Genomic DNA, 19120 nt, shown 5'->3' with positions numbered 1-19120 from the left:
ACAGCAAGGCTGAAGCCCCCTTATTTGCATCACATGGCTTTGCAGAGGTTTTACACAAGCACAGAAAGTCCTAGTGGGTTTGGCTCAAACAGCCAAATAATCTGTTACAGTCTATCCAAGCACTTGTATTTTTCACCTACTCTTGTTGCTTGTATTCTTTGGCATTTGCAGATTATGCCGTAAATAAGGTTTGACGTAATCTTTCCACTGTGTGGTGCTTTTATGTTTGGAATTTTTTTTGTTTTTAAAAAAAAATCCTCTTTCTCCCCCCAGGTTTCTTCAAAGATCCTGAGGCAGGGAAGAATGGATGTGGTGATAGTATCCAGCATCATTAGGGAGCACTTTAGCTACTTCATTAATCTAGTACCCTTGTCATTATGACACTTTTTCTCCTGGACACTCTCCTGGAATTGCTGTACTTCCAGCAAGCAGGATTTCACCAAGACCAGCAGAGGCACATAGTTTAGTCAGGATTGTGATGGCTGATACATTTCGTCTCTTGCTAAGTCAGAGGAGGCGAACAAGAAATTCTGTAAGTATCTGGGGGAGTAAATATGTAAGTGAGAAAGTAAGATTATGTAAAAGAAACATTCTTGTCCAACAACGAAATGAAGACATGCATGGTTTGTGGGCCTGATAGAAGAGCTTAAAACTAACTTTTAAGACCCTGAAAGAAATGGGCTGAGGTCTACAGACTAAATGCTGGCTAAAACTCTTATGGGATGTTAAGAATGAAGTTGCACAAGAGCATTTCATTTATAAAGTGTTAAAAAGCTTATCTCAACAGATCCATCAACAAGCTGGACCGTAACCAATTTTCTCTATTCAAATTCTCTACCACATCATTTTCATTGTGTGCAAGCCATATGCTGTAACGGCAGCTGTGCGGTCAGCCTGCTCTGACCCATCACCTGACCCACCACAAGAAATAAGGACCATATTTTTGCTAAAGCTGCTTCTTTGCACGCTGCAGTAAGACTGAGGGATGCTTCTGGCCCTCATCCTACCTTGGAAATGGGTGCTCTCTGCAGCGTATGTTTCTCTGAGTTTAAAACAGTAAGAGCATGTTCTCCCTCTCTTTTTTTTTTCCTTTTTCTTTCTCTCCCCAGAATTAGCATCATTACTACTTGTTTTGGAAAACAAACCTGCAGGATTCAAGATGCAAACCTGAGCAGGTGTCACAGTGCAGTTTGCTGTCAAATTACCACAGAGGAGTGCAGCTGTCAGTTTTGGTTAGGGAAGTCTGAAGTTACTCTCTGGTCTTGTAACCTGATGAAGCATGCACTAACTTAGTTTTGCGGGAAGTCCTATAATTGGGTTGCTTTCATTCAGTGTGTATGCTCCCTACACACACCTATTTTTGTGGGGAGATGGAGTAGGAAGAATAATACATGTATGCCAATTTGGGGCACACCTCTCAGGTTTGAGCTTTGTGGTGTTTTTGTTTGGTTTCCTCTCTTCTTCCAGATAAGGGTTATACTCCTTAAGTAACTTAATGCTCCTGAGAAATGCCACTTCAAACCTCCTTCTTCGGCCCCTTGTAAGTCAGGTGCTGGATCCTACATTAGCAAGCTGCTAACTTGCTGGTTGCTCTTTGGTATGTTTAGTGTTAGCATGTACAGGTTGCTAAACCAGAGAAAAACATGCCACATACACAAGTGTGTATACACACGCTTAAAACTAAGGTGTTTATTACATGCTAATTTTACCATAATTGGTGTGGGCAGAGATGATGCCTCTCCATTGCAGTGTAACCAGATGAATGCATAGTGTCTTGGAGTTCCTTCAGTCTCAGACACTTGCTGCCTATTTGAAGGATCTGCAGTCTGGGAACTGGTATCACTGTGCTGAACACCAGTATGCTCATTATAACAATGTAAACATGGCCAAAATGTGAAACACCAGGTGTGAAAAGAATTTTGGCATAGAGGACTTTCTGAGAGGTTTAATCAGCATACACACCTACTTCTTTCCTTAAAAGATCATTACAAGCCTCTGGAAAGGAGTGTTATCAAGCAAACTTAGATGCTTGGCTTCTGTCCTCACCATTGTTGTTGCTGGCAGCCATACTGAAATGATGCAGTGTATTTAAAGGAGGCCAAATATATCCTCACTGGCATGTAGAGGAAGTTTCCACAAAAGTCATACAAAACAAAACACTGAGAGCAGAGATCCATTCTGCTGTGTCCGTGCAATAGTCACCCAAATGGCTTACTCGTGAGAAAATAAATAGTGCTTTGTAACACTTCTCAGCTAAGAAAACAGGGCAACAGTTGAATTTAAGTGTATGAGGTACAGGAAAACTTCTCATGGACAAGAATGGTCTGTGACAGTCTCAACACTTGCTGTGTTATCGTTGTCATCTTCATTTTTCTGTGCTTCATGGTGAGCAATCAGCTATCCTGTAAACAAAGGAAAATAGGCACATGCTAGCAAAAATGGTCAATGAAAGCATGAGGCTTTGGAAGTATAAACTTATGGGTGGTAACAGCAAAACTCAGACCGATATCCTGTCCTAGTCTGGATTTGTGTATCAGAATGCTAGTTCTTGCAAGTCTAACAGGGAGCCCATAACTGTGCATTGCAAAGGTGCAACAGCACAGAATTTGGTCAGATCTCCATCAGGCTATTTTGATGATCTTCAGAAAGTGCCCACCTCCTAAAAGCACATACTGAATCCAAGACCCAAGCCCCCAGTTACAGTAAATACAAACTGCAGTGTGGAAAACAGGTATCTATGGATGATATGACAGAATTCTGAAAGTAACTCTTGTTCAAGAAGCAATGGTAAATTTTAATGAAAAAGCTTCCTGAAATTCATAAAATAACTTTATGAGACCTCAGACTCTAGCATATTTTACACTGTCTTGGCTTCTTCTGCAACTCACCTCAGATTCCTGTGTTTCTGGGAGGGTTTCAATTCCATTGTGATCCTGTATATGTTGTGGGGCTTCAGCTTCTAGCTCTATATCAGCCTGCACATCGGGCTTTTCATTCTCCCATTTTGCAAAGCCTTTGTTCTTCCCAGCTTTGCCATGGAATTTGGACTTCATTTTGGGGAAAGTATGGGAGCCTGAATCGTTCCAGCCTGGCTCATGCCAGAGTGGTTCTGTCTGTGTGGCTTGGCTGGTGGTCACCCTCTGTAGCCGCACCGAAATTTTCCGTGAAGAGCCAGTGACGAGGGTGATAGCTCTGCCATCGAGGTCCTGATGTTCCGCAGCCACACTGGGAAACTCAAACACATCATCTTGGACTGAAAGAGAAGGTGGAATTGTTTATTTTAACTAGTCTACTTTGAGATCTTTACAGAAAGGTAACTTAAGCCTGGGGCAGGAGGAGGTAAACCCCTATATGAAGCAGCAGTGTAATTAGGTGTTGCTAATTATACCACTGATTCATATAAATATCCATATGCTGCTTGGAAACTGATTTTGACCTTGTGTGTGCATTTCCTTCTCCTGGATGCTCAGGGTATAAGGCAGAGTTAGAATTGTGCCCTGTCTCCCAGCCCCTGCCCCTGAGTGGTTTATAAGCAAAAGTACAATTTCCCTAATTAATTATAATTTTATTTCTTTTCAGCTGGGATAGAGGCACCAGTATAGAGGATAGGGAGCCTCAAGCAGGAGACTAGGGCATCACTGCAGAAAGTGATGTTGTAATCTGAGCACTGAACACAAACCCCAGTGCAATAGAATGCACATGTGCTGCTCTGTGTGTTGATACAAAGGGAAAATCAAAAATGGCATCAAGGGTACTGGCTGTGAGAGAGGATTCCAGGAATGGTTTTAAATAGGAACAAGATGCTCTCACCTGGAGGCAGGGATGGACTGCTAGGCAGAGAGCCGTGGTTGCTGCCTACTGAGGTTCCTCTGGAAAATTTCCTGCACGCTAGCACAAGCAGGTCTCTGCATTGCTTATGGCAGTTGGCACCACAGTCTGTAAAAAGAGACATTGTCAAGTCACCAAATGGAAAGCCACAGCTGTCTGATGATCCCTCAGGGCTATTAGCAGGCAGATACAGGGGGGACTTTGAAGGAACAAATGCTTTGATGGAAGGTGTGAAGGGAGTTACAGAAACGGATCATTTGGTGTGAAGGGTGTTATAAAAAATAGGTCATTTCCATGGCAGCCATTAGTAGAAATCTGACAGCATCATGGAAGAGGGAATGATATTCCATCAGGAATTAGTGTTAAAGAAGCAACCTTGAATTACTCGATATTTGACTCAGCAGGGCCCATTATAGTAAATACACTGGAGCATCCATACTCTTTATTCTGACAGGTAGAGGTCAGTGTAGACCACTGTAGGTTAAAACTAGTCTTAAGTAAGCAGCATCAGCATAGAGTAAGCTCTGTTGATGTGTATCAGCCACCCAGATGAAAGTGGCAGAGTTGCCTGCACACATATCCTCTGCTGGGCTTTGCATCACTGCAGGTACACTCATCACTAGGTACGTTTATTTGAAGTGTGACTGCAGTACAGATCTTGCCTGTCAGAAAGGTCCAAAGGGTGGAGGATGTGTGCCCCAAACACAGGCTCTCTCTCCTCTGTGTCCCTGCCCTTGTTTGAAAATTTCTATCTCCCTTGTTTCTCTGTTGCTGCTCCATAACCTAACATTTTAGCCATCACCAAAGTGTTGTGTTTCTACCTCTGCTAAAAGTGCCATTCTGCTCTAGCAGCGCTAGCATGATGGGTGAGAGCTCTGGTTTCTCCCATCACCTTGTTCATATGACTAATACAGCAGTACCTGCACAGGTGTGCCCTAAAGGTATCACACCCAGTTCCTCTCACCCCCTCCCCCAGCACAGTAAAGATCTCTCTTAGCAGCAGAGAACCTCTTGTTACTTGTAGGCTGCACAGTCTAGCTTTATCTCATTACCCACAGTGCAGGTAAGCAGCAGACCCAAACAGATTAAAACCCTCCCTCCCCCGCTAGCATCGTGTCAGAGGTTCGAAACACATGACAGCTCTGTGCTCAAAGGCAGAAATCAACCGTAACAGGTGCAGCACTCCAGTGATGCTGGCATACAGAGCAGCTGGTAGGTGCTGTAGCAAAGGGCAGGCACTAACTGCACTTGTTGACCACTAAGATCTGAGTGAGCAGCTCTGCTCTCTTACTGTCATGCTTCATTTGCCTGTGATTTTGCCTTTACAGAGCCACTTCTGCTCACTCTCCACTGGGCCGTTGTTAACAAGCAATGATGCAGGACAGAGATGGGACATACTTTCAGATCTCAAGATGAGTTTACAGGGGTGCTGTGACAAAATGCAGCACCCTTACCCTACCAGTAAAAGTATGGGCTACAATTAACCCTTTCATAGCTGCTCAGATGACAGTAGTGAGGAATAGCTGAATTAAAAACAATGGTCTAGCCATGGACACTTTCCCCACCCCTCTCTGAGGAAGAGATGCTGATGGGTGAACAGGGAGAGCAATATGATGTATCCAAAAAATAAAACACTGCAAATTCTTCATCCTTCTCCTGGGAGCCAGTGTAAGACTGAGGGGAAAAAAATGCATACAAATACAGCTAGGAAGCCCCAGCATGAATGTTCCCTTGTGAATAACTGGATGCAATTACAACTGTGAAAAGCAACAGTGCCCTTCATCCAGAGCTGGGCTGATTGAGAAATAAATAGGTCCAGGACTTTAAAGCTAATGAGGACCATGACAGTGTCATTCTTGGTCTGATATTCTTGCTTAATATGGTGCAAGTGCTGCGTAAGAAATTAAACATTTTATGAAAGCAAGAGAAAGAACTGTAACAGCTCTAGGATTTTTTTTAAGTTGACTGTCTCAAGAAGCAGTCTTGCACTAACATCTGCTGGGCAGTCTAGGAATTAAATATTTCTCTATTTCTAGCTCAGTCACTACTGCATTGCAAGGACAGCTGGGCTTCACTGCAGGCATGCGGATGTACATGACAGACAGCGTTGCCAACAGACCTTTTCCTGACCCCATGTTTCAGGAGATATATTTCAGGATGTCTTGGTGTTAGGATGAGGACACTTGGTTTTCCAGGGTGTAAGGTCTTTGCTGATAGAAAGTGACACCTCATGGAGTCAGTGGCTGCTTTGGGCCTTTAGCTCACAGAATCTGTGTGTTTGCCTATCGGGTGCCATGTCCCCTAATGCAGTGAAACTTCACAGTTTGTGTACCAGAAGTCACTGTTCACAGACAGTACCAAGTGTAGAAGCAAAATTTGGATGAATAGGTGATATTTTAGTAAAAAATACAGTTATCCTACTTGTGCTAAACCCCTCCACATATAGCTTGAAAAAAATCCATGCAATATTTATTTACCTTTGCATTTGTAGCCTTGTTTGATTATGCCCCAGAGCTGCAAAGAAAGACAAAAGAACGTCAAGGAATCAGAAAAGAAAGCGGGAAGGAAAACAAGGTCACAATGAGGAAGTACCAGTGGCTACAAAAGCACAAACAGGATACAACTGCTTTTAACACCCTTCCTGTTAGGCAGACCTTCCCCTCTAATTGTGATAAGACGTGTGGCTTTTCCCCCTATTCCTACTACTTACAGTGGGACTACCAGAGAAGGAGACACACAGATGACATTTGCTTCCAGAAATGGGTGAAAAATTGCCATCATATCAAGCTTACTGAAACCAGCAGAGCACATTCTGCTTCTAGATTCACTAATGTTATCTGTGGGGGAATTTCTAGTGTACCTCCATTCTCCAGATACATGAATGACCCAGGCCATCCAAACACAGCAGAAGAAAGAACCACTGGGGATAAAAATTAAGCTCTTGGTTCCTGTACTGGTCCCCAGCACACTTAGCCACAGCAGTCTGGTTTGTACACCTGACTTCCATTAAAAAAGGCTGAAGACTGAAGCAGGCAGAAAAGCCACCGAATTCCATCTTTGCCTCCTCCCAGAAACTGTCGTTGTTGATGCATATAATGACCAAATGCTAAACTTCCAGGATGCAGTGTGTGTCATCCCACTTTTGGGAAGTAGGGTTGCTTGGAAGTAGGAAAATTCCTTAGCAAATTGTTATCTGTACACTCAGAAGTGCTGTATCTACAGCCATGACATTAAACAAGCAATTTCACTCTGAGAGGCAGAAAGAGGAAGGGGCAGCTTTTCTAGCTCTAGCATTAAAGGAAAAAATCAGGGACTCCAGTGTTTGTTTATCGTGACCTCATTCAAAACGTTACCAGGGAGGGTGAGCACATATAGGCAGCTGAAACTGCACATGGATCCTTATCTATAAGAATCCATGCACAGTCTGCAGGGGCTGAACAAGGTCTTTAAAGAAATGTTCAACAGGAAGAGCTGGAGAAAATTCAGAAATCAAAGGAAAGAGTAAAATAAAGAGAATAGGAAGATTCCAGGGGCAAAAAAAATCCATATACTGCACAAACGAATTTGCAAGGAAAAAGGGGGGCTTGGAGAAAGCAAAATAGGTTAGGCAAGGTGGAAGAACAGTGAAAAACAGAACAGAAAGGCCAGCAGTGGAGGAAGGGTCCATAAAAAGCCTGCTGCTTGTTCTTTTCCAGTTAATGCTGTATATAAGCCCAGCCAATGCAGTTGCTGTGGTCAGGCAGTGAGAGTGGAGCTTCCCAAGCCCCTCTTGAATGGACAGTAATGACTTTTTCCCCAGGTCTCTTTGCCTGGATCACTGTAAGAGACATGGATTGTTATTTCTTTCATTTAAGCTCTAATCTGTTTCCACTTTCTCCTCACCTTCTCAGCTCTGTACCTTCCTCCTACTCAAACCTGGCATCACTGTTGGGGTTGCACACCACAGTGAAAGCTTAGTTGAAGTGCCATGACATGAATTCTGACCTAAACCTTTGAATCTGTCTGACACAGCTTTTCTGCAAAGCTGGCTTGAGCCAGCTGCAAGGTAAGAGGATCTGTGCAACTTCAGATTATAAAGCTCAGCGGGACGGCTGGTCACCTACCCTGCCACATGGTGTAACTCAAGCTGTGGCACGGAACTGTGACCAGCCATGGGCATATCAATTTTATGCTGCTTAATGGCATCAGGGTTTAGATTGACCTTTAAAGTTCATATCTTTTTAATAACAGATATTTTATTGAATACTGTGTGCATTGCACTGTCATGTCAATTCATCCTGCTACACTGTCAGCGCACATTATTTTGACTGCAAATCAGTGCATCAGTTTGAAATTAGATTTCCACCCGTGGATGAGCAGCACTGAAATGCAGAACAAATGTGCAGCAGATTTTGTAGTTGGTTCCTGTCCTATCAGCTCAACTCATCCACAGAACAATGCCAATGACTTCAGTGAGTTGACAGGAAAAATGACCTTATTTCCATTTCCTGTACAACCCCTTACTCATTTGTATTCCTGTATTGGATGTAATCAGGGAGACGTAAAAAGTCCAACAATAGCCAATTAGCAGATTGATGCAGGAGAAAAATATCTGGTGGTGAGGACATTGCAGGGCAGTCCTCAGGCCTTGCTTTGCTATGGAAGCCTTCCAAACATGAACCCGAGTGTCACGAACACAATGACTTCCTCCTGAGGCTGCAGTCAACCTGAAACAATAGACTCAGAGCAGTGACTGCCTGAGCTGTCAGCTTAAGAGCCCACCAGCACATTCCTGAATCAGCACTGACCATGTTACCTCCAAGGTTTTTGCGGTTCTAGCGGAAATAGGTGGTATTCCCTCTTTCCCATAGCCTTGATCAGCAGTTGTGATAGGGACCACAAGCATCTGAACATGACTGACACATCACAAAAAAAGCAAGCGGAAGATGGCAGGATTGACAAGAGCAGAAACACCAGAACTGGCCTGAAAGGAGGCACGTTTTTGTACTTAGCAGTGCTGTTATTGTTGCTTCCAACTGTGGAGAAATATTACTTAGTGGAAAAGTTCACTTAGTACAAGCTGGAGATTTCATTGTGACAGCAGGGACAGATTGGCTCTGGAGAGCAGGGATGACAGTCTGAATTTATAACCTGTATGTGGGCCACACAAAAGCAGAGGACATGACCCTCTGTCCTTACTGCTTTGGCTGTCTATATGGAGACATTTGATTTTGGTGGAGTATGTGCATTAAAGTAACTTTTAAATCATAGCAATTCCTTTTTCTTTACTATACTTGGTTTGAAATAGAAAAGTTGGAGGAGGTTTGCAAACAACACAAGTATTCACAAAACCAATTATTTCCCAGCTATGTACTAAATACTCTAATAGGTGGCATTTGGTAAGTTATGTCTGAGAGAAAAAGAAAACAAAGAAAGAAAGAAAGAAAGAAAGAAAGAAAAGAAAAAAAAAACCCTACAAATAGATTAAAAGATTCTTATTGTACAGAACTGCTGGAAGCTCTTCTGAATTCTTGACCAAATTAGAAGATCTGTTAATTCAATAGAGAAAAGATTAAGGCTGTTATGGTCATTCAGAGAATTATGAACATGCTATGTTGCCGTGTGCAATTTCCTGAGAAGGAACTGCTTTTGCTTCATCTACATCCTCTGTTCCAGACACCCATTTTCCCTTGAGTTTGTTTACATGGGAAATCAAGCCGAACTAAAGACCTTAAGAGAAACCAAGTAAATCCATTCATATAGTCTCTAATATCTTTTAGCTGACAGAATTTTTTTCTCCTACATGCCCCACAGCAGTAAGTCTTACAAATGCCACTTTTTTCAGGAACCACCAAAACAAAACTGGGTAGCACAGCTACAGCATGAGGAAATGTTTAATGCTTCTGAATGCAATGAGATATTTGCCCAAGAGACTTTACAATGCATGGAGCCAGTTTCACCTGGTCTACATTGAAGGGTAAATGTGTTTGAGATACACCATTGTTAAAGACATACTTACAAATCCTGCACAGTGCTCGCAGAAAGTTGGTTTAAGATAGGTCATCTCCTGAAAGTTATGAATAAACCCTGGTCCCATTTTACACTGGAACTGTGATTTAGCTCTCAGAAAGTAAGCCATCATTTCCTCTTTGCTTATAAGACCATCTCTGTCAAGGGAAAAAAAAAAGTAGATTAGATCTGTCACTGCTCATGGCACTGAAGTATTCAGGTTTTCTCACTGCAAAAAGCACGCAATGCATATAGCACATTCTTTGAAAAAGCTGTAACAGCCTTGGCAGAAAAAAATCCCTTAGAGCCTTAGTGGTTCTTACCCTTCATAAAAGAGCAAACACTGAACATATAGCATGGACTTTGGTTTCTCATCTGCTCATGGTATCAGAGCATAGACTGGGCCATTAGGTGAAGGATTACTGGTTACACAGTAATCTGGTTACACAGACCAAGCAGTTATGCCCCCGGCTGATCACCAGCCTTGACAACCAAAGAGATTCTGGACAACAAGAACTATCAAACCCAGTGTACTAGGAAACATATATTATATATATAATATATATTATATATGATATATATATTATGTATATGCTAGGAAATACATATACCACACAGAATATATGCTACCCTTCCTCCACTATACACCAATTTCCTCTCTACTGTACACAACTTACTTTTTTCATTGCTCTGATGCCTGGTCTGGATAAAGCATCTCTGCTGTAATTTGATGGTACTCTAGGCGTCTTGACTCAGTTCCAGCAGGAGTTAAAGCTACTATGTAAATAATCTTTAAAGTACCAGGTAAAGCAGGACTCCCGCATGGAGTTACAACTTAAGAAGTTAAATGAGAACAGAATTCAGCCTTTGGTGATCCCCTGTTCCTTAAGTGAACTGTCAGCCACAAGAAGCTTGGGAGACACTGTTTCTTCAATAATTAGTTTTTATGAGTATTTAAATTGAGGAAAATTAGAAAAAAAAGGCCCACAAAGAAATCTCCAAACTTACTGGTCTTTATCCAGCACGCAGAAAGAGTCCAAAAAGGGGAAGTTGGCAGCTATACTTTCAAAGTCTTCCTGAGAAATATAGCCATCATGGTCATGATCATAATTCCTAAAGACAGACTGAGGAAAAAAGAAAGGAAATTATTGTCCTAACATCTAGCCTATCTTGAACTGATACCAGCTCTTCAATCCTATAATTACGTATAACTTAACGTTCCACATTGCTAGTCAGATGCTCTGTTGCCTTATTCTATTCCTTGTATTCCTACTTTGTACTTCAACATGCATATTTATTAGACTATAGGGGAAAAAATAGCTAATTTTTAGAGAAAACTTGACCTCAGTATTTATCTAGTGCTGATCCTCCACACCTCTTCAGACAGAATTATTCTTGTTTTATTTTTCTTCTTTATTGGAAATGTCACTGAAATTCTACTCCATGCGATTATACTCTCTTTTCTTCATTATGTATGCTTTTGAATCACAAAAAAAAAATGAAAACAACTAAACAGAAGCTTTCCTGTGAGTATTTCAGATGGTTTTGGCTTCACTTCTCTTTTAGTTGGTCAACTCTGCTCTGTCGCAGTACTGTTTCAATCTGATCCATTGACTAGTACCTTGATACACACACCATGACCACTTTGCATTTGACAGCCATTCCTTCCCATCAACCTACCTCAGCTCACCACTAAGAAAAAACAGACATGGGATCAAATTTAAAAGGTTGCATAAAATGAATGGAAGCCCTTCTTAGCTGCTATGGAGTACTGAATTCTGTGTTACTAATTGTGAAGATGTGCAAGGGGCATTACAGTTATATGTGATGCTGATGGGAAAGACACGAGTGTCAGAGTCAACATGACTATCTGAAAGACATATTGAAGCACAGACTCTCTCATTAGATTAAGATTTGGTTGACAAAGACAAGAATTTAATACACTGAGACCTCTGAAAGGTATTTACATTGTCCTTATTTAAATGAGAAGGTGATGAAGCCTATTTCTAAGCACCTGTCAAAAGATCTGTAACCAATGATTGGCAGACCTCAACAATGCATTATCAAGAAGGAATTGATATGCAAACCCAAGTAGTATGCAACACTTAGCTATAAAAACAGCACCTTAAAGGACAACTCAAAGCAGCTAGTAAATGACAAAGACTGGCAAAATGAAGACAGCTGTACAGAGTGGTGTGGACCTTTCGGCAAGCTGTATCTGTAACAGCCCCCAGACATGTTTTAATCTTGTCAAACTCAAGATCATACTTCCTGCACCAGGCCAAAATTGTGGAATGGGGACTACATCTTCTCCATCTCAGGAACAAGAACAACCCCTCCACCTAGCACATTCTGGAAAGATTAGAGTTGCAACAGACAACTTAGTTAAACAAGCTATCAAAGAGAGGTTTGGATGTGGAGTGATTTTTATCAACACACAGGGCACTGACAAAAGCGATACAGGAACAGCACGTGCAGTTCTGGCATCCCACATTAAGAGAAAAATTAAACTTTTAAAAAATAAGATCATGTACAAGAAGTAAAACAAGATATATTTGAAGTTTGAGTGAGACAATTGAAGACTTCAAGTTATCTTAACAACAAAACACACTCAATGACCTGTAACACAGATGAGGTGAAAATTGAATAGTTCCTCCCAGGCTTAGTTATTAATTTGTAAAAAGCAGAAGGAGATATTGCTTCATTATATACAACACATTCTTGGTTTCTCTGGATGCTGCTTAAATCACTAAAAGTCCCTTAAACACTAACACAACAGGGCTCACTCTCTCCAAATGAACCTGGCAGTGTTTGGATTCATTAACATTACCTAATACACCAGCTTCCAAACTGATGTTGGAAGATCCCAGTTATAATTCTCCATGACCTCACACCTACATTTTTAAGGCAATACCAACAAAGTGCTATCTTTACGATACATAATATGCTCTGAACTGTTAAACGATAGCAAGCTGAAAACCAATATAGGGTTTCTGAAAAACTTCTCTGGTCCTAGTAACATGTGAGTCCTTGTTTCTGAACAATTGCTCTTTTGCGTCATGAAACTTGCTAACTAGTCCCATAGCTGATTGCAAGAATAAAATAAATAATTCTGAATGTATCAGTAAAGGCTCAAATTTATTGTTGGATGTCTGAAATTAATCCCAACCATAAGAATCTCTTGAAAAGCTTGTAATTAATTATAATTATGACAATATCCAAGCTATCATTCTCTTTGATCAGTATATTCTTCCAAATACTTACATCCACCAGCTTTCGTATGTGCTTGTTAATGACTGTAGGGTCAGGTTTTGGTACCACTCCAGATGCCCACTCCAGTGGCACTACTGGCTTGTTAGGGGTCGTTGGGGAGGTAGGCTGCTGAGAGATGGATCAGAACACAAAGACTCTCAAATCTGAATTATGAAGACAAATTTCCCATTAAAAGCAGCGCTTTGTGTCAGAGCTACAACCACAAACTACTGGAGCCCCTGTGCTGTAAAAATGTGCTTAGCGAAGCATCAGGTAAGATTTTAAAGGGTTGCTTGCCTTTGCTGACAGCTTCACTTGGGCTCTTTGGGGCACCTCACAGCTCATGCTGGCAGTGGCAGTGCCCAGCAAGGTCACAAGCAAAACCAGGCAGACTCCTCACTACCATCTCTAGAGGGTTCAATAGCAACAAGAATGGGAGGAAGAAGGAAGGAATGATAATGTCTGGACACAGCAGACATCGAAGATAGGTAAACCCAGAAACCTGCTTTTCCCCTTCCTTGTAATGCCCCTGAGGAACTCTCCACCACAACACAGCCTTCCCCAGCCTCCCTGCTGGAGAGAGTGTGCCCAGGAGCCATGCAAGGGGCTGCAGCAGCCTGAATAAATTAACACTCCTGCTCTCTGCAGCACCAAGAAGGCAGCAAGATGCAAAAGCAAGGGAAGAATCACGTCTGCAATCCCACTGGTTTCCAGCTGAGACGTGCCAGGATGCACAGCTTAATTCATCCAGGCAGCCTGAGCAGAAAGGGGCTAACCTTTGTCTTGCTTTGCAGATAACACCAGTCAGACTATTTTATTCTGTAAACAGCTTGGTCTTGGCAAAACGGTAGCTGAAAGCTCACTTGAGGCACAGAATATGCAGCCCAACTCCCTCCACACCACTATAGTGCTTTGGGAGAAGCTCTGGCACACAGCTCAGCTTGTTTGAGTAGAAAATATAGGGCAAACCTGAACACAGTTCCAGGTAAGTCTTCAAAAATCATCAGTTAGCATGAAAAATGGTGCAAGGCATATTGGCCTTTTCTTGCATCTGTCACTGGATACGTAGGAGGTGAAACAGTGTCAAGCAGAAAAAATACAGTATGGTTTGGATCAGAAGGAAAATGGCCCACAGCCTCAGAAAGACTCCTGAATTAGCTGTTGAGCAAAAAACCCATTTCCCATTAAACTGGTGTGAGTTGAGAGGGAGATAATTAAGCCACATAAAGATGCTACAGTTATAATTATGTATAAAAAAGGTATTGTAGACTTTGACATTGAGATGAAAAATGGTCACAAGGTCATAAAATACTGCCTTTAGTAGTAAAACAAAAGGGTGTGTTAGCAGGTTGCTTTATTAACCTGCACAGGTAAGTTTGGGAAATAAAAATCACTATGAACATAATTCAGTTTCAGCAAGAAATACCATGGACCCAGACATCCAGCTCTATATGCCAAAACTGCTTACAGAATGTTTTGATCCTAAAACGAATGTCATTGCACAGTGATGGACCACAGGCTGCAAGTGCTTTTGCTCTAGAAATATGTGGAAATGCAGCAATCTTTTAAAGATGATGCGTTACATGATAACATGTAACATGCCAGTATTGTAATATTCTTACGGCTATGGTCAGAGCAGAAAATTGACTTGTGCCTTGTCTTAAAAAAAAAATCTTAAGACTAAATGGAATCAGAGCACCAGTATCAAAGTGTCAGAGTGTGCTGGACTACTAAGTCCTCACAGAGAGCTTCTAACTCCTCTGGTCCAAGTGCATAATGGCAGAAAGAGTCTAAATCTATTGGAGCCTTTCCCCTGTCTTCTGGGCCATTTCATTTGAAGCCTCCTTCTGTTTTTATGGGTTTTTTTTTTGACAAGTTGCAATGAAAACTTCATGTTCCTGCCCGCCAGCCAAAGGGAAATGTTGGTTTCTTCTATTTCATTCATTGACTTGTATGAACAACATAATTTTATTTCTGTGAAATGCATGCTGTGAGGAAAGGTACCAACAAGTGTCCAGAGACTACCTAGCTGAATTTACTGAATGTTCAGAAACACTGTACCTGAGCATGCTGTTTCTGATTCAGTCTGCATCTCCTGTCTGTTTCACCAGCACAAGCATAAACGGTATCGTAGACTGAGAAAGCATTTTAAGATGGATGTGAACATCTGCTTATTTTGGCATTGAAATAAAAAAATGTGTATGTCTTCGGTGGCACAACTGCACCAAGCAGAGTTGTCTTCTAGCCAATAGCTACACCAACAAAAACTCCCAACAAGCAGATAACGAATGCTCGGGGAAAAGCAGGACAGTGTGACAGGGAGATGCTGTCCTACAGCTGGAGGTCAGTCTTCAGTATTTTTTAGGCTTCTATACTGACTGAAGACTCTCCTTCCACTTCTAGCAGGATGAAGGTCAAGCCCCTGTTAACAGCAGGCTCCTGAGCTTACAGATGTGCCTCCAAAACGATTGCAGCAGCATGGGGCACTTCCTCTGCAGTGCACCTGCACAGAAGTTGTACCCATACAACAATAAGAAGCAGTTGAAATGACATAACTACTCTGTCATGTTGCCTTTGACAATTTTTTTCCACATACAAAAGCTCTACAGATTCTTTCCCCTCTAATATAGCTTGTGTGCTTTGGCATTGCATCAAAGAGAAGTATACTTCAAGTAGTCTGGCTTCTGTCTATTCAGCTGTAACTTTTTACCCATCAGGATGCTGCAACAGCTCAATGTCACTGGTTATTTATTGATCCTTATGCAGTAGTCTCCCACAACTGCTGGGTACTGTTGGAAGTTCATAGCACTGTTTATATTGCTTTTGACCTCCCTAATGTTCAAGCTGAAAATCAAAGCAGCAGCTTGATAATTTTCTTTGTCTACAGTAGTGGCCCATTAGTTCTTCCACAGCATAGAGCTGTAACAAGTCAGCTCTGCTGGCAGTAATGGGAGCACAATGGAGCCGGAATGACTGTGACAAATGGCAGCTATTATGGTCAAATCATATCCAACAAGGACTGGAGACTCAGTAATGAAATTACAGGTGTTCAAACCAAGTTAAGGTTGACTATGGAAATATTCAATAGTTTCTTTACTATTGCTCATCATCCACCATCAAAAGCACACACACAGAGTCCTCAAACTGGTCCTCGAGAATGATAAATCATCTTAAAACCCAGAAAAGCCCTGTACTTGGAAATTAAGGGGCTCTACTTCCTTGTTTGCTTTCAGGAACACTTCAGAAACATAAAAAGCATTACAATTAATCAGTTCAGACTACTGGACTCTGCCCTCACACCCTGCTAAGCATTTCCAGACACCCTTAGTTTTACTAAGGGTGGTCTCAGATTTGAGGGTGCTCACCCTGAGAGCATCATGTGCTGCATATGACAGGTCATAAGAATGTTAATGCACCAACAAAAGGCTCAGAGGGAAAACCCAGACTTTGGCAACAAAGAGTAACACTATAAATGAAATTCAGCTATTAGGAGATTTATCTGTATCCTCAGACTTGCAAAGCATAATGAAAAATGCATCAATGCATCACTATCTTTAGCTGCACACACTAAAAAGAGAGTAATATCTATTGTAAGGTGTTTAAATATTGTTTGAGAGCCCAGCATATAGCCAATTCTACATAAGCAAACAGTTTTTAAGATGTTACAGCTAATGCTGTACCTTACCTAAAACAAATCTTTGGAGTCTGTGTTGTTTTATATAACTGCACCAGCATCCAGAAAATAGAGTAGTGGTCACACAGTGATGTAACTTACAAAGGGTATCTTCCCATAGAGAAGAACAATGGTTTCCAGAACTTGCAGAGGTTTTGTCGAAAAGCAATTAGTAATGAAGTCTGGCGTGGTTCACTTTTTACTTCTCCCAATACGCACTAAAGCTTATAAATATTGAATGTGTTTACTATGCAAGCCAAACACTAAAAAGCTTCATGTGAATGCAAATAAGGAAATACATTAACTGTAATTTAAAAATGTAATCAACTGCCTGCAGACAAAATAAGCAATACGTCAAAATGTGGTAAAAGATGACCTACAGATTTGGAGGTCCTTGGTTCCAGCACCAGCGAGAGCTTGTAGATATCATCCTCAGTGTGATAGAGGTCCAGGGACAGCTGTATGCAAGAAAGATGTAAAATCAGCAATATTTATTAAACTGTGTTGGATATACAAGAGATATACCTCCCAATGAAGCTAGACAAAAGTTTTACTACTCAGAGCTCAGGATATGTGCCAAAACTGCAGGTACAGATGCTGGGAAAGCAGCTTTTCACAAGAGCTAATGTAACTGACACTGGTGAGCACATGTTGCTGAGCCGAGCAGGCACTGTACTCGAGGGCTTTCACAAGCTGCATCCCAACACGTTCAGCGAGAGGGGCTGGATGGTGATCTTCTTCAAAGAGGGACACTGGCAATGAAGACCACCCTTATGCAAAACACTTCCTTCTAGTAGCTCAGTGGTCATGAGAGATCTCAGAGAAATCACCTAGTGAATACAAAACCTGCAGCGAAGAAGTTGTAAAGGCACTAGACTAGAAGGACTTCAGGTTGTGTTCTGCTCAAATTTTATTCCTGGAGAACAGTCAGCTCTGCAGCTTACTACAGCTCTTCTACAGAGGCAAGCCAGGTTTGGCAGCAGTGCTGATGCAGCAAAGTGCTCCATGAAAAGCAATTCCAGTTACTTTAACCCAGCTTGGTCTGTTCCTGATCCTCTCTCAGCAAGTAAGGCAAATCCCTTTTCAGCTTCTTTTAGACAAATGGAAGCTTTTTCTTCCATGTTTTCATTCTTTTCCCTAGAGGATTTTTTGAGAAAAAAAGAAGGGGCATAAATATGCTTAAAGTAAGATGAATCTTTTTTTCACTTTGTCACCTGGGGTCTTGCACTGATGCAGGTCTGCAGCAAATTCCTCCTTTTTTTGAGTGGTGAAGGACAAAAGTAATCAACACTGTGGCTGATGTTTTCCAATGAGAGGAAATGAACGTATTTCCTGTGATCATGTCCCTACATTAATTGGCTTTGGAGTAATTGACATGATCTGAAGTTACCATCTACATTGCAAATCCCTAATTAAGCTAAGACTGAGTTAAAAGGATGTTTCCCAGCAGGCAGATAGAATTACTACTGACTAAATGATTGTGTCAGAAGGCTATTTTTAGAGAACCTGAAATGCTGAATTAGTAACAAGCAGAAGCAGGACCAGAAACACTGTACTACAGAACCACCTCTAGGAGCCACCTTCTTTAAGGCAGAATTTTGTTCAATGAGTAAGACAGGAGACAGAGCAAACACATGGCTTTAGAGATGTCTTCATATTGCACTATTCATTTTATCTAGCTGTAACACTACACTGATTTTTGCAATTCATAATTTGGTTATGGGCATCCATGAAAGCCTGAGCATCCTGCAGGTTCCTTCGCCCAGCTGTCATGCTGCTGTCACATGGGAATTGTAAAGAACTGTCCTAGAAGTAGTGTAGATTCAGTAACTGCTGTAATAAATATTGTTCATGTACTTAATTATTCAGTGACTGAATTCATAGGTTCCTTGGTGGTATAAAATAAGCAGAACAACATTGGAGCACATGGTATGACCAGGTCAAGTTGGGACTGAGGACAGAATTGCTAGTTCAAACGGCCTTGTCCTCTTCCTGCTAAAGATCAGTTTTCTCAGCAGGCCAGATGAGCAGGGTGTGGGTTTGGGGATGGAAAATCATTGGTATTTACTGAGCAAGTTTGTATTTCCCCCTCCCTGAACTATCTGACATTAACATAAGTGGCAGTTACAACTTGATTAGGCACGTGTAAGCACACAGCAGACAAGGTATTGTCTAGTACAGAAGTTTCAAATACTTGCAAAACCATTACAAGCATGATGACTGTTCAATTACATAAGCTCTCGTTTTATATTTTATTTACAGGTTTGCTCTGCTGGATAAAGCCTTATAGGAGCTTCCCCAGGACAGCCTTCACAACAGGTGGCAGTTTCCATTCTAATTTGACTTTCATTGCTGTCCCATGTTGGCCAAGGATTTTGG

General features: G+C 41.5%; 1 protein-coding gene across 1 annotated transcript in view; it reads right to left on the bottom strand.

The window, feature by feature from the left end:
- Window positions 1-1946: 1946 nt before the first annotated feature.
- RASGRP3 (RAS guanyl releasing protein 3) overlaps window positions 1947-19120 on the bottom strand; it is a 57969-nt gene continuing 40795 nt past the window's right edge. Inside the window, exons 10-17 of the mRNA XM_034061263.1 lie at window positions 17122-17199; window positions 13081-13197; window positions 10825-10940; window positions 9827-9974; window positions 6306-6342; window positions 3811-3936; window positions 2889-3253; window positions 1947-2402 (exon numbers count right to left, since the gene is read on the bottom strand). Of these exons, the coding sequence (XP_033917154.1) occupies window positions 2394-2402; window positions 2889-3253; window positions 3811-3936; window positions 6306-6342; window positions 9827-9974; window positions 10825-10940; window positions 13081-13197; window positions 17122-17199 (996 nt within the window). The 3' untranslated portion in view covers window positions 1947-2393. The remainder of the gene's footprint in view (window positions 2403-2888; window positions 3254-3810; window positions 3937-6305; window positions 6343-9826; window positions 9975-10824; window positions 10941-13080; window positions 13198-17121; window positions 17200-19120) is intronic.

This window comes from Melopsittacus undulatus, chromosome 3 (assembly GCF_012275295.1).
Source record: "Melopsittacus undulatus isolate bMelUnd1 chromosome 3, bMelUnd1.mat.Z, whole genome shotgun sequence".
NCBI lineage: Eukaryota > Metazoa > Chordata > Aves > Psittaciformes > Psittaculidae > Melopsittacus > Melopsittacus undulatus.
The sequence above is the reverse complement of the archived record's forward strand: the minus strand, read 5'-3'. Positions and strand labels throughout refer to the sequence as shown.